At 36.4% G+C, this 14,644-nt stretch overlaps 1 protein-coding gene across 1 annotated transcript in view; it reads right to left on the bottom strand.

Annotated features, from left to right (window-relative positions):
- lrp1ba (low density lipoprotein receptor-related protein 1Ba) overlaps positions 1-14,644 on the bottom strand; it is a 170,999-nt gene that overhangs the window by 8,936 nt on the left and 147,419 nt on the right. The window contains exons 73-82 of the mRNA XM_084116360.1: positions 13,945-14,186; positions 13,541-13,764; positions 13,355-13,461; positions 12,779-12,895; positions 11,089-11,262; positions 8,757-8,882; positions 7,342-7,506; positions 2,356-2,517; positions 1,138-1,312; positions 936-1,040 (exon numbers count right to left, since the gene is read on the bottom strand). Coding sequence (XP_083972486.1) covers positions 936-1,040; positions 1,138-1,312; positions 2,356-2,517; positions 7,342-7,506; positions 8,757-8,882; positions 11,089-11,262; positions 12,779-12,895; positions 13,355-13,461; positions 13,541-13,764; positions 13,945-14,186 — 1,597 coding nt within the window. The remainder of the gene's footprint in view (positions 1-935; positions 1,041-1,137; positions 1,313-2,355; positions 2,518-7,341; positions 7,507-8,756; positions 8,883-11,088; positions 11,263-12,778; positions 12,896-13,354; positions 13,462-13,540; positions 13,765-13,944; positions 14,187-14,644) is intronic.

The following is a 14,644-nucleotide window of genomic DNA, read 5'->3' as shown; positions in this document are numbered from 1 at the left end:
AAATCGCAAACTCTCTGAGTATGTATTTATTTAAATAAGTAATTACTTTGCAAGCGCTAAAAAAGTATGTTTTATATAGTATGAATGTTAATTCTGACAGGCTACTCGGCTCACATACTGTTTTTCGACAACTATATTTTAGGGAAGTATGCCATTTCAGATGCAGCCACTGGCAATCAGAGAGTCAGAGCCAGAAATTTTCAATGAATCAGTTGATTCAGTTGAACCATCTGAATGATTCATTCACAAATCTGAGTGAATCACTGAATTCGGAGAGAGCAGTTAATGACTTCAATTTCTCACACAAAACTATTGAATGGCTTCAGACGTCTTATAATATACCAAATAAGTTGTACAAGTCATCACAATACTTTCACGGCACGTCTGTATTCTTGATTGAAGCTTCACTTCCTGTTCATTGTCATTTCATGGAAAAGAGAGACTGAATTTCTTCTTCAGAATAAATCTTTTCATGTGTTTTGCAAAGGAAATGAAGCTAGACACATCTTAAAATGACTTTTGGATGAAATGAGATTTAAATTTGTGCGTGTACTGTCCCTTTAAGGGATTTTTATGGAATGAATGAATGCTTTTTTTCCTTCAGTTTTACAATTTTCTTCTTTGTCTTTTCGTACTTGTATACTGTGCTCTTTTCCGCTCCCATCTCTCACTGGTTTCCCTGCCTCTCTCTCTAATATACAAATATAGAGGTCGATATAAGCGGCCAATTATGGACCCCTGCTGTGATAATTCACTCTTTTGCTATAATACTCCCTCTTCTCTTGTTCACCTTTACAAAACATTCATCCTCCCAAGTCAGACGAGCAGAAAAAAATCCTATTAAAGTGGTTGCCGGAGGGAGTAATTTAAAATGAATGAATCTAAATACAGACAGGCAATTTGTTGCCATAGAAAGCTATTAAGAAATTACTCACTGACAGAACGGCAGGCCCGTCTCTGAGTCGAGGTGGCAGGTTCCGCCGTTATAACAGTATCCGTCACACAACTGACAGCTGGCTGCGATTCTGCCGTTCGTACAGCTGCGAACACACACGTGAACAACGAGGACGAAATTCCATCTGTTTTTTCTTGATACTGATACACACAAAAGTGCTAATGTAACTATTAAATACACACTTGCAGGTGACGTCTCCAGTCTCTTCGTCTACGATACACGGGGCACCTCGGCAGCGAAGACATCGGTCCGACTCGCATTTCGGCCCCTCGTAGCGGGTGGGACACACACACTCCACATGTCCCGAGCCGGACAGCGTGCAGCCTTTGGAGTTCACGCAATAATGGTGACAAATATCTGCGATCAGACAGAAAGAAAACCCATTATTATGACTAATCTGAATGTATGCTAACTTCCTGTCACATGTTAAATCTACAGGAAGTCTTAACAGCAACTAATAGGTGACTCGTTTTAAGTGCTCTACATAGGCAGCAGCTCTAAGTGTGTAAATAGTGCTACTCGCAATTTATTCCAACAGAGTTTGATGTTAGTGTAGCTGGTTCAATTATTATAAAATGTAATGAATATTGTTAGTGAACTTCATCTAAACTTGTTTTTTTTGTGCTTTTATATTTGTGTTTTTAGTTATAGTAGAGTACAGTGAACATAATTCATTCTAGAGGGAATCATGAATGTGCAAACGGTCCTACTCGACCTGCTACGATTGGGATTGGAACCGGGGTCTGCGGCATAGGAGGCAGGCGCACTATCAAGTACACTAAAGACAGCAGTTCCTAACATCAGTCTCTAGTGCGCCTCTTGAGGCCACGGAAGTGAGGTTTACACGCACCGCTCTTACTGGCCTTCATTACACTCACCCCCCTAAACCTCACTGCCGTCCGGGTCACGGCACCAAATGTAACCAGTCCTACTCGACCCGCTATGAGTGGGATTCAAACAAGGGTCTCTGGCATGGGAGGCAGGCGCACTAACAAGAACACTAAAGACCGCAGCCTCTAGTGCGCCTCTTAAGATCAGGGAAGTGAGGTTTACACAGCCTACGTTGCATTAGCATGTTGCTAAGCTAACAGTGTGATATTGTAATAATCCAAAATATGATAATCCCCTTTGTTAATTTTGAATTAGGATGAACGAATGTTAAACTAATTATTTATAATCAACATTTTTAACCATATATTTTTTTTCTACCGAGCTTGTTGCAATGCATTCTGGGATTGCATTATCTGAGAAAAATATGCTGAAGATTTTAGACAAAATGAGATCTTATAAGCAGCCAGAACAGGCCTATGATGCCTACAATGTTCCCCGGGTAGTGCACTAGGTTTGAACTGAGCTACTGCACGGCAAAAACGTTTACGGTAAAACAGATTCATACTCACGGTGTAAGCAGCGTTCCCCGGTGTACTCCGCCAGACAGTGGCACATGGGTTGGTTACCCAGGGTCAGGTCACATGTGCCTCCGTTCAGGCAGTAACCGTCACAAACACGTTTCTCGCACAGAGGGCCGGTGAACCCCAGAGCGCAGTGACACGTGGGCTTTCCTTCAGTAGAAACACTATTTTAGTGACTTTAAATCTTTAAATGCAATTACCAGATTTCAATAAATTGCATAAACAACTCTGATTTGACCTGAACATAATTGACTCAAGAGTATGTGCTAAACTGAGCAGGTCTAAGGATGTAAAAATGGTACTTCATTTGCAGGCTAATCATGTAAATCACAGTGTGCTATGCTTGTCTTTGCTTTCTTAGCCAACAGGATTCGATTATTTGAGTTACTGTGACAGACAAAAGGCATTCTAGCGGGGATTTATGAGACGTACATCTGTTGGGCATTGATTTTATACGTGCGCACGTTCAGCACACACTCAAAGCCAAGAGATATTCTGTCTACTGTTGGTGGTCCATCTGCCAGCTGGTGCAAATGACAGTTTTTTAACACAAAGACGCCAACAGAAACAATTCCTGGCTGTTTCTCAGATGTTTATGGGCTCCAACTGGTTTTCCTCCAGCTTTTGGTCCCTGCCAGAATATTCTTTCGGAATAAGAAGGCAAAACAGGGAGCAGTGATTTACGCAATGCTTTAGCAGTGATACATTTTCCGTAGAGGTAACGATAACAAATTGGCAGAGGGGCGTCTGGTGGATTCTCATGTGGTTGAACAGCCAATAACAAACAGATATTGAGTGAGCATGATGTTGCACTTTGGGGAAACGGGCTGTTGGGAGTTAGTGTGCAAGAATGTGAGTGTATGTGTCAGGGGAATTACAATAGCGTTCGCTTGCTGGAACAATTACCAACTATCTAATTACCTGTCCAAAACCCTGATGTCCATGTGTACCCTGTCTTTCAGCTTGGTATATTAAGGAATGGAAATCCTGTCATCATTTACTCACCCTCATGACGTTTCAGATCAATTTCTTTTTTTACACTGTAAACTTTTTTTTTTTTTTTTATGGCCTGTACTGTAGAACTTTCCAGCAGGTGTAACTATTGTTTTACACACACACATATATATATATATATATATATATATATATATATATATATATATATATATATGTATATTAGGGGTGTGACGAGACGCTTACTCCACGAGACGAGACGAGACACGAGATTGGGTTCACGAGAACGAGACAAGACGAGATTTTTACACAATTTTTAAGAAATTCTCAATGATGAAATATGAATGGAAAATAGTCTTTTATTCAACTGAAAATCACAAAATGCAAAACAATTTAGGTGCATTTTGAAATCAACTTGTAATGAATGTTATTTTACTTCTATTTTAATGAATTCTATGCAGTAAAGGACATGCAAACACTGCAAAATGTTTTGCTATAAACTCTACCGTCTGGCTTCTCCCCTGTACGATTTCACATGAGAAATCTAACTCCTTTCCACAAATCGAACATAAAAAAATAAAACAGTATAAATAAAATAAATATAAATAACTGAAATAACACTTTAAATGCAAACAGTAAGTGTGTATCCATAATCAAAGTACTGCTCTCTCAAAACTACAAGTTCAAACAGAAACAAATTTTTTCTTCAAGCATGAAAAAGAGATAAATTAACTACACAGCCTAAGATTATGGTCATGTTGTTTTTCAAGAATATAAGCATGTCGACGATTTCTGGCAGCAGTTGAGACCTTTGGGCAGGGCTGCACGATATGAGGAAAAGCTGCGATGTGCGATAATATGACTTGTGATATGTGAATGTTAGCTATACTGTTCCCATGTCTTAGTGCTTAAATAGGTTCTTTGCGTGATAGGTCAAATGTTTATTACCTGCCTGGTTCAGATTACACTATTTTAGCGTGATTTTGGCACGATCCGTTTCGTGGAGATTCGTAAAGGACAACGGGCGTCGGGACGCAAGATTCGATCGTTTCATTTCGTATAGTGTGTCATAGTGGGCGACAACCTACGCGTCTGCGATGCTTCAGGACATCACTACAGAAAGACTAGCATGTTTAATTTTAACGGTCCTCCACGACGGGTTGAGTGTGTGCGAGAGTGAGAGTGCGAGCAACAGTGAGTGTGCGTGTGTGTGTGTGTGCGCGCGAGTGAGTGAGCGAGGGACAGTGAGTGTGTGTGCGCGGAGTGTGTGTGTGATTGGCCCGGCACACAAATGATTTAAAAGTGGCAGGGGCATCTTCAATATTTCACCCTCATGCTCCATCACGCTGACATCACAACAACTCACGAGACAAGTTTCACCTCGACGAGAAATCTCGTCGCGTTTTAATCTCGCGAGATCTCGTCACACGAGATCTCGTCACACCCCTAATGTATATATATATATATATATATATATATATATATATATATATATATATTACAAGTGATGGATGTTATTAATATGTTCTGGGGTATTTGAGGAAATAAGTGTGTACATTTACCAGCTTATTCCAAATGCAGGCATATTTATGTTATATTTCATATGTGTTATAATCCTACTAGGTTACAGGTTTGTTTTATTATCATTCCTGGTCTCCAGACTGTGTGTCTGTGTATGCTTAATTAGTCACAGTGTGCAGGCGTCTCGCCTTTAGGTTTCATTTTCATTCAATTGATGGTCAGGACTGGTACGCCTTGTATTTCTAAAAATAAAACATATGTTGCACAAAAGCAACAAGTATAACTAAAACGAAACAAAAACGATTTATAGGCCAGAATGAGTTTCTATTTATAACATGTTTGCAGCATTGAGCAGTGTAGCCAATCACAGACATATGTTTGATTTCTTGAACTCAATGGCCAATGAGATGCATTTAAGATAGAATCCACTGCGCTATTTCTGTCATGCCAAACCATGCACGCAGTAGCCTATGCTTGCTTTTATGTTAAATGAACAGTGGTTTGTGAATGTTTATGCTTTAATAACAAATAATTTATCACCATCATTACAGGTGTTTTATTTACCTTACTTGTGAGCACCACCAAGCCACATCAGGCTACAGCATACATGACCCTAGTTACCTGTGGCTGGCCTGGCCGTGCATCACACAGAAAACAACAGGCCAATCAGAAGAGAGGCTCATGAATATTAAGTAGACAGGCCAAAATCGACCTGTTCTTGGCAGAGCTCCTGAGAAAGGAGCTGTAAAAATATATTGAGATGGTTTTTGGTACTTATACCGCAAATATATATTCTTAAGGACATCAAAACCTAAAATAAAACTCCAGAAAGGTGTATAATACCATTAATTATAGGGAAAAGATCAGCATGAACATTCTACTAAACTTCTCCTTTTGTGTTCCACAGAGAAAAGAAAGTCATACAGGTTTGGAATGACACGAGGGCGAGTAAATGATGACAGAATTGTCATTTTTAGGTTTCTTTCTTAAGAAAAGACTATTAGTCAGTCTAAAGTTAATAAGAAAAATTCACGCCTTCAGGAAACACTGGTCCGATTTGAAATATTAAACTTCACAATATCCTTGCTTGTTTTTCATTTCACACTATTCAGAGAACTTAGGATGACCTGAAGCAACCCAAGGCAACACAGGTGCTGTATATTTCTGTTGCATTTATTTACTGAAAAGAATGAGAAATCCCTCCTGTATCAGATGTTTGCCTGTTGCCTACTTTGAATTCTGAGGTGTCACGAAAGCCTTGTTTGTACAACTTGACCCTTTCTCTAGAAATGCACAATACACATGCACAATACTTTAATAATAAAATATGGATTGTTACATTTTAAGGTGAGACACGGCAGGCAAAAACATTGATTTTTCATGCAGTGGTCAGTTTTGAGATTTTGGGCTAGTTTACTCCTTCAATATGTGTTCTTTCAAGCTGCTATAAAGAAAACGTTGAAAATATACATTAAGATGTTTATTTGATTACATTTTGTTTACTTGCGGCAGTAAGTTTCTCCCGAATTGACCAGGAAGTTAGCATTCCAACGCCGAGATCCGTCTGTTTACTGAAGTCAGTCATGACCGGTATCGTTGTAAAGCTCTGAGTCTCCTGCACAACGCTATGTAACCCAAATATGGGCATTTCCTTTCTATCAGTAACCAATTGTGAATGTCCAAAGGGGGATTTAAAGCTAACAACGATTTCTCATTTAGAGCTATCTAAATCTTTAACTGCCGTTTTCTCAAAATGAGTTTTTTGTCTCAAACATCTCAGCCTATGAAGCACCTATGTACACCAAACTTTCCAGTTATACACTTAGTATTCTGAAGATATTTTCAGAGGGATTTGTTAATAAATCATTCCTGGCCTGATTTATGTGACATTTTAATAAAAAAAATATGGCAAAAATCTATTTTTTATGGCTATGTACAGTATATTTTGATTTCCTAGGTAATGAAAGCATATATCCTGAAATCCCTCTGAATTTTTATTTTCATCTTGTGTGTAAACAAAATGAAAAAATAATTTTGCACCTGGCTTTATCATCTATCTACCGAAAATATATGCAAAATCGTGCATATTTAATGAGATAATGCCTAATTTGCATAATTAAACATACACATTTCTAAAACTTGTAATACATTTTTTTATATACTTCCGTAAGTAATCAACTGAGGAAGTTTCATGGTGATATCTATTATTTGAAAATTTTACCCTATTCACCTGTAGTGTCTCGCCTTAAAAACAAAGAGTAAAAAAAATCCCAAAATGCTTCAATATTTATATGTAGAATCATTTTTTTTTGACAAAATTTTCAGTGTCAACTGCGCAACAACCAACAATTTTGCCACTGATGAAGTTTTTCAAAAAAGTTAGTGTGCTTGTTTACCATCAGTGAAAATATACTTGAGACAAAATATGAGTAGAAATAAAGCAGAAAAATGTTCGTGATCCAAACAATTTACAAATATCGTGCAGGAAATAGCGCCTACCTAGTGGTGATCCCGTGCAAGTGCCTCCGTTGAGGCAGTAGTCCTTACAGTGGCTGATCTCACAGCGTTCCCCGGAGTAGTTCGGCCAACAAAAACAGCGCGATTCCCCTCGTTCGTTGGTGATACACCGACCTCCATTCTCACAGGCGGGACGACAAAGATCTCCTGAAATGCACATGCAAATTATCCTTCAATCCTTCAGTTAAGATAATCTAGTTATAAAAGGCTTTAGTTAGAAAAGACGGCATATTTAAATTGACGTGAAAAACAAAACAAGGCTTTGAGGGAAGCATTTAAAAATGTAATTTATTGATGAGCCTTTGTTAGAAAGTAAATACATTAGTTGACAGTATTTTGGAGAATACAAATAGAGATTATATTGTAAAATATTATATAAATTATATATTGCAATATTTTTGTACATAAAGGCATATTTATCATGCCCCAACATCTTTTCAAATTTTTTAAGTGAACTGAAGTTCAATATTGAGAATGTTTAATATAGCATGTTTATTTTTTATTTTATATTTTACTATTTATATTTATTTAAATTTTTCAATTATTTGAAGCATGAAAATATGTGCATGGTACATGTATGCATTTGAGATTTCTTTGATCAGGCTTGGCATTTCATTAATTTTTTTATTTGTATCAAAAGTTGTATAATTATGTTGTTATATAAGTTCTGCAAGTTTATATCTTGTTTTGCCTCGGTTGTTGTATATATTGGTACATTTTGAAATATATATATTTAAAGTACTTCTCATTTTCGTAGCTAGGGTGCTCAGTATGGTTGCTAGGGTGGTTCTAAACGTTTATTGTTTGTTATGTTTATTATAACACGCTATAGTTGTGTCGACTGCAGCTTTAAATGCTCAAGCTTGTTAAAACAGGATGGATTCTGATTGGCTGTCATTGTTTTTATCGTTCATCCGCTGGAAAAAATCATTCTGAAAGCGATTCTAACAATATCGTTCCTCTGTGTTATCATCATAATTGTGGTGTAGACTCAGCTATTCTTTTACATTTAGAATAACTTTTAAAACTATCTTTATATCTTTATTGTTTATCGTTATATTTATCTTCCTTGGTGTGAACGGACCTTAAGAAACAAAGACCAGTTAAAATATTAGCCGTTAACATGAGCAATCACTACACTGTTTCTCACTGCTAATCAAACCGTCTACTCTGACTGAATGAATCCTAGCGACACGATCCCTGTCTTTTCTAGCATGTAGGCTTTAGGTGTATTGAGGGTGTGGGCAAAGGACCCAGAATAGTAAACACTTCAGTCAAAATCACTCAAGTGAAACATTCGAGTTTGACATGCCGAACGCTCGGGGCCTCTCAGGGTCACACTAACACTCTGTTAGGGATGTAGGAGCATCCTGCCATGTGCGTTTTGACAGATGTACCTGAGATGTTGGTGTCCGTGCAGGTCCTGTTCACCAGAATTTTCCCCTCAGGGCACACACATCTGGCCCCGCTGGGGTTCAGCAGGCAAAGGAAAGCGCAATTTATCATTGCACATGGGTTGGACACTGAGAGACAGAAGAAGAGAAGATAAAACGAACATGATTTGGGATATATAATGCTTTTTTCCCTGCTTTTAAATGCTTTTATTACAGGACTGTCCAGTCTTGATCCCGGAGGGTCCCAACCCCAGTTAAACACACCAAATCCAGCTAATCATGGTCCTACTGGGTAAATTAGAAACTTTCAGACAGTTGAGGTAAGTTAAAAATAAAATAAAATGGATGACACTGAGAGAGAGGAAGAGAAGAGAAAACAAACATTAAATGGGATATTTGATGCTATCATCAAAACAAAACAAAACGTAAATAAGCCTGTTAAAAAAATTGGTTTAAAAAAAATGTTATGGTCCAAACGGTTAAACGGTGATTTATTTATTTTATTTTTTAAATAAACCAGTTCAAATCTAAATATTTATTTAAAAGAACAAAATATCAAAAAGCAAAATGTACTTAAATGGTTACAACCCCTAAATAAATAAATAAAATAAAATAAAAAAAACAAAGCAAAACAAAATAAAATGTAAATAAACCAGTTCAAAAATCAGTGAATCTTTAGTGTAGCAAAATATTTAGTTAAAAGGTTAAAAAACAAACAAACAAACAAAAAACAACAACAACAACAAAGCAAAACAAAATAAAATGTAAATAAACCAGTTCAAAAATCAGTGAATCTTTAGTGCAGCAAAATATTTTGTTAAACGGTCAAAACAAAACAAAACGAAATGTAAGCAAACCAGTTCAAAAATCTGTGAATCATAGTGTAGCAAAATATTTAGTTAAATTATGTTAAATTAAAATAAAATATGCACAGTCTCGTTAAAAAATCTGATCCGTGAATCTTTAACGTAGCATATATAGTAAAATAAAACAGTGTATTTAAATAAACTGTATATATGTAGATGTTTCTTACACTATCACATCATATAATGCCCTCATGATCAACAGTGTGAATTACTAGTAATACTAGTAATGTAGAGTCTAGCCTATCATAACAGAGGTAATTTGCATAAGGTCTTAAAGGTACAAAACAGGCTGTTTATTTCTAACAGTCAGAGAGGGTGGAAAATAGTCATTTAAAAAATATATATATACAGGGACGAAAAAACTCAGACATTATACGTGGAGTTCAGAGAAACACAATGCTACATAAGAGCAGAATATTGCATCTTTCATAGCGCCAGCACTTTATACAGTATGTTCGCCTGAAAGATGAAATTCTCCTAGCATATTACACACTATCTATCTAAAACCTTTTAGTTCATGGAGTAGTGTATGTGAGACATTATTTGTTTGCCTTTTTTATTTTAGCTTTTGGAGGTTGTATTGAAGACCATCTTTAATAAAGCCTTCCAGTGTAAAAGCACATCAGGGAACGATGACACTTCCCATTATACCAGCACGAAGACAAACAACAGAAAGAGCAAAGATCCCTCCATCCCTCCTTCTTTATAACAAAGAGGGAGAGATCGGCGGAGGATAAGAGACAGAGAGTACAGTGGAAAAAAACATAATGGAAAGAAGAGGACTGAATATATATGTAAGGAGACTAATGGATAATTGGAAGCAGGGCAACATGGGTCATGAAAGAGGAAAATAAACTAAAAAGACTCTAGAATATAATATCTTTGGTTCATTAGCAGAGAATATTAAGGATTTTTCTTAATGTGCGCAAACAAATGGTGCAAAATAAGAAAATCAGTAAGGCCAATTTTTGATTTCATGACTTCAAAACATGTTTTCTTTTGTTTCTCCGCAAATCTAGCAAAACTAAACATTTCATCTGATTAGAGGCGGTGATTGTATAATAAAAAAACATTTGACAGAAATTTGTGATTGTAATAAGCTCTAGCTGGCCGCAGGCGAGAAGTCCAATCAGATTTCAATCATCTAAACATGAAATTAAACTCTTGACGAGTGCCAAGAAAACTCACACTGGAACGGTCCTCTGGAATATGCACATCCACAATGGTTTTAAAGGAGTATTTGACAAAAACATTTAAATTATGTCATGATTTAATCACTTCCAAACATGTATTTCTATATTTTTGTTTTTATACACTTATGGAAAACAGAACCTTAGCTTGTGTTTCTCAAGGAAAAACAAAGTTGTAAGGGTTTGGAATGACATGAAGAGGAGTAAATGATGACAAAAGTCTTATTTGTTGTGCACTCTCCTTGTCGGTTGAATAAAAGATACGTTTTTGAGACTCACCCTCTTGTTGTTTGTACCGATGGAAGACCAAGATGCTGGCCACTCTCTCCACACCCAGATTGAGCTTCTCGGCGGGCAGCTTCCCGTATTTGTGAACCCTAAAGACGTCGTGCTTCATGCCAACCCCGTAGATGTAGTCCTCAAACAGGTCAATTCGAAAGGGTTGAGAAATACCTGGAACGAAACCAAATATGACGTAAACTAAAAAGTCACAAATTCATTCACAATACATGATTCATGTGCGACTGTGAGAAGGGATCCGGATTCAATAATGCAAAACAAAACCCGAATGCTATTTAAAAATATCACAAAGCTGAAAAACACAATCCCAATCCAATTTACGAAAAAGAATAGGCTATTCAAGTTCTCGAGGCTCAGAACTGAAGCGAAAACCCCAAAAATCTCTGTTCCAAAACATAGCGAGCGGCCTATGTAGACAGCATTTTAAGGCATCATAGACATGCTCCCTACATTCCAAAGATTGTCCTCTAAGATACTCTGTTTTGCCCAGTTTTTGAGAGCATTGCATGTATACTTCGCAAAGAAAGCAATCCCAGAATGCACAGCGATAAGCCTGTTTGAAAAAGTTAGAGAAAAGTAGAGAAATTATGATTTTAAATACATTTCATTCAATCACCAATAAATCACCAACACTATTTTAATCCACATTTGTTTGTGCTGCATGTTTTTAAGCTTGTTAGAGGATCACTTTATTAGCTTAGCAACCCACTAACCTCAAACTCTGAATCAATTTGAGTCTCTCATAGTAATAATATAATTAGACAATTTTAATAATAAAAATAGACAATCTATATTATTTGTGTAGATATTTTTTAGCCTAGCAACATGCTAACATCAAACAATGGTTCAGTATAACAGAAAATTGACTACCGGTATTTTCCAAGACATTTATATATTTTCAAAGTAAAGCAAAACAAAAACAAACAAATAAAACAAAACAAAAAGCAACACAAAAATAACAAAATGAAAACAAAACATCAAAACAAGACAAACCCAAACAATGAACCAAACAAACAATAAAGTTGTTAGCTTAAAGTTGGAAATATTTTGATTTGAGGCTACTAAAATCAGCTTAAAACTGTTAATGCTTTTGATGTCTATTTATATTACAAACATTTTTACCTTTTGAGATATATTCACCACCGATCTCCGTAAATTTTTTAGCTTAGCTACATCCTAACATCAAACTCTAGTTCAATCAATCTAGTCCAAAACATTTATAAATTTCTTGTTTTTATAAATTTCTTATATATTTCTTATGTTTATGTTTGTATCACACCATTAGATTAGCAACATGCTAGCATCGTGCTCTATTAATACCAATTGTCCATCAATTGTCGTCTGCTGCCTAATCAAACACTTCCCTCAAAGTTAGCTTAAAGTAGCTGTCTATGTAGGCAGAAGACAGTTCATTTGGTTTTGCAAAATTCAATCTCAACTTTGATGTTTCTCTAAAATAGCATTTTTCAATCACAGCTTGAGAGGGAATCAAAATGGAAATCTGGTGAAGTGAGTTTTTTTTATAAACTTCAAGCCGTCACAGATATTCAGCTTAACATTTACAGGTCTCCAAATTATGCTACAGAGTGTTGCCCTGAGCTGAAGATGTTAATGAAAATCTGGAACCAGATTCTGAACATTGTACAATTTCCTACACACGCAAACTCACCATCTCGACTGCTAGCGGCCACCAGAGAATCAGAGCCATCGAAACGCACGCTCCCGATCTGAGACAGCTCAGAGTCCGCCCAGTACAGCCGCTGGTTGTAATAATCAATTGCAAGTCCTGCAAAGACAGAGACAATTTTGTATTATATTGTAATTTATAATACTATATTTATTATTATATAGTATATTATAAACATATTCAATAGTATTAATAAAATAATATCTCATGTGTAAATAACTTAATAATACAATTTTGGCTTTCATTTATTCAAAAAACATTAATTTATCTTTTTATTACCAAAAAACTAAAAATGGTTGTCCTTTCCATTAATAGAAACAAGAATTTCACCCTGAATATTGTAATAGTTTTACTCAAACTTTATAGTTTATAATGCATTTTACTTTCAGACAACTGAAATGACCTTCTTACTGTGACATTTTTTGCAATTTATTTAGCAGAGTGACATGTTAAAATGACCCCTTTTAGCGTAACATTTGGCACATGCATTTTGTGGGTCACATGTTTAAGACTAGAGAATATTTTACAAATATTTTGACTGGCATGCAAGAACCTCACCCGTTGGTCTTCGCAAGTTCCTCTCCAGCAAAATGCGACGCAAGGACCCGTCCATGGCCGCCTCTTCGATGTGAGAGTGGTCACCAATCACGGTCCAGTACACCATCCTATGGCAAGGAAAATAAACACGTTGTCGCAAATAATAGGCGGGGCCAGGACTCTAAAATGACCTTAATGGTCACTTACCCTAGTACAGGGTTAACAGTAATAGCGAAAGGTTCCCCGTCAATGTCTGTGATGAGCCGGGTGCAGTTAGGACCCCCCAGTTGTCCCACGTTGATGGAGTATCGAAGTCGGCGCCAGTGTGCCGTGTAGTAGCTGAACCAGTGCATTCGGGAATGATCCGTCCAGTACAGGTTCCCCGTCACCCAGTCGGCCGAGATGTCCTTGGGCCTCCTGAAGTCTGGACACTGCAAATATATAATGTTGTGAAGTTTCAAACAACCTTAATAAGATATCTCTAAGCTAGTTTCTGAGGTAATTGAGGTTTCATAAGGAGAATATCAAAGATAATTTGTAACAGAAATATTGTGACTTAATAATTCAAAGAAATCTGATGAAATCTGTCTAATTGGTTGTTATTGACTTACTATGACTCCACTGTTTGACGTGATTGGACTTCTGTCCTGGAGGTCTTTGTAAAAAATCCCCCCGGGGTTAAACTGAGTGGCCCATACAAACTTGTGATGGTGAAATAGTGCGTCCATGCCGATGATGCGAGCGCTGTCTGAGATACGGGCCAGTTGAGTATGTCCATGAGTTTGGTTATATGGATACACAAAACTGTGGATTTCGGTGTCGTTGGCCACATAGAGGACCTGATCTTCTGGTCCTGACCACAGAGATACATGTGTGAAACAAATAAAATAAATTAAAACAATAAATCAAAGCAAACCCAAGCAAAAAACAAAACAAAGAAATAAGCAAACAAACTAATAAATCAATACAAAAAGCAACACACATAAAAGTGAACACCACATCAAACAAAACCAAAAACGAATAAAAACGAAAAAACAAAGCAAAAATAAATCATGCAAAAAACAAAACATAAGAAAAAATATAAAAGAAAACAGTACAAAAAGACAAAACAAAACTAAAACCACATAAAAAATAAATAAATCAAACAAAAAGTGAAACAAAAACCAAAAACAGGCAAAAACCAAAACAAACTAAAACAAGGCAAAAATAAAGTCAAACAAAAGTTAAACAAAACAAATAAAGAGCAAAACCAACCAAAGACACAAAAACAAGCAAAATAAATAAATAAATAAAAATAAAGACAAAAAAGAG

This window comes from Abramis brama (assembly GCF_963993115.1).
Source record: "Abramis brama genome assembly, chromosome: 6".
In the NCBI taxonomy this organism is placed as follows: Eukaryota; Metazoa; Chordata; class Actinopteri; order Cypriniformes; family Leuciscidae; genus Abramis; species Abramis brama.
This window is presented reverse-complemented; position numbering and strand designations above follow the sequence as displayed.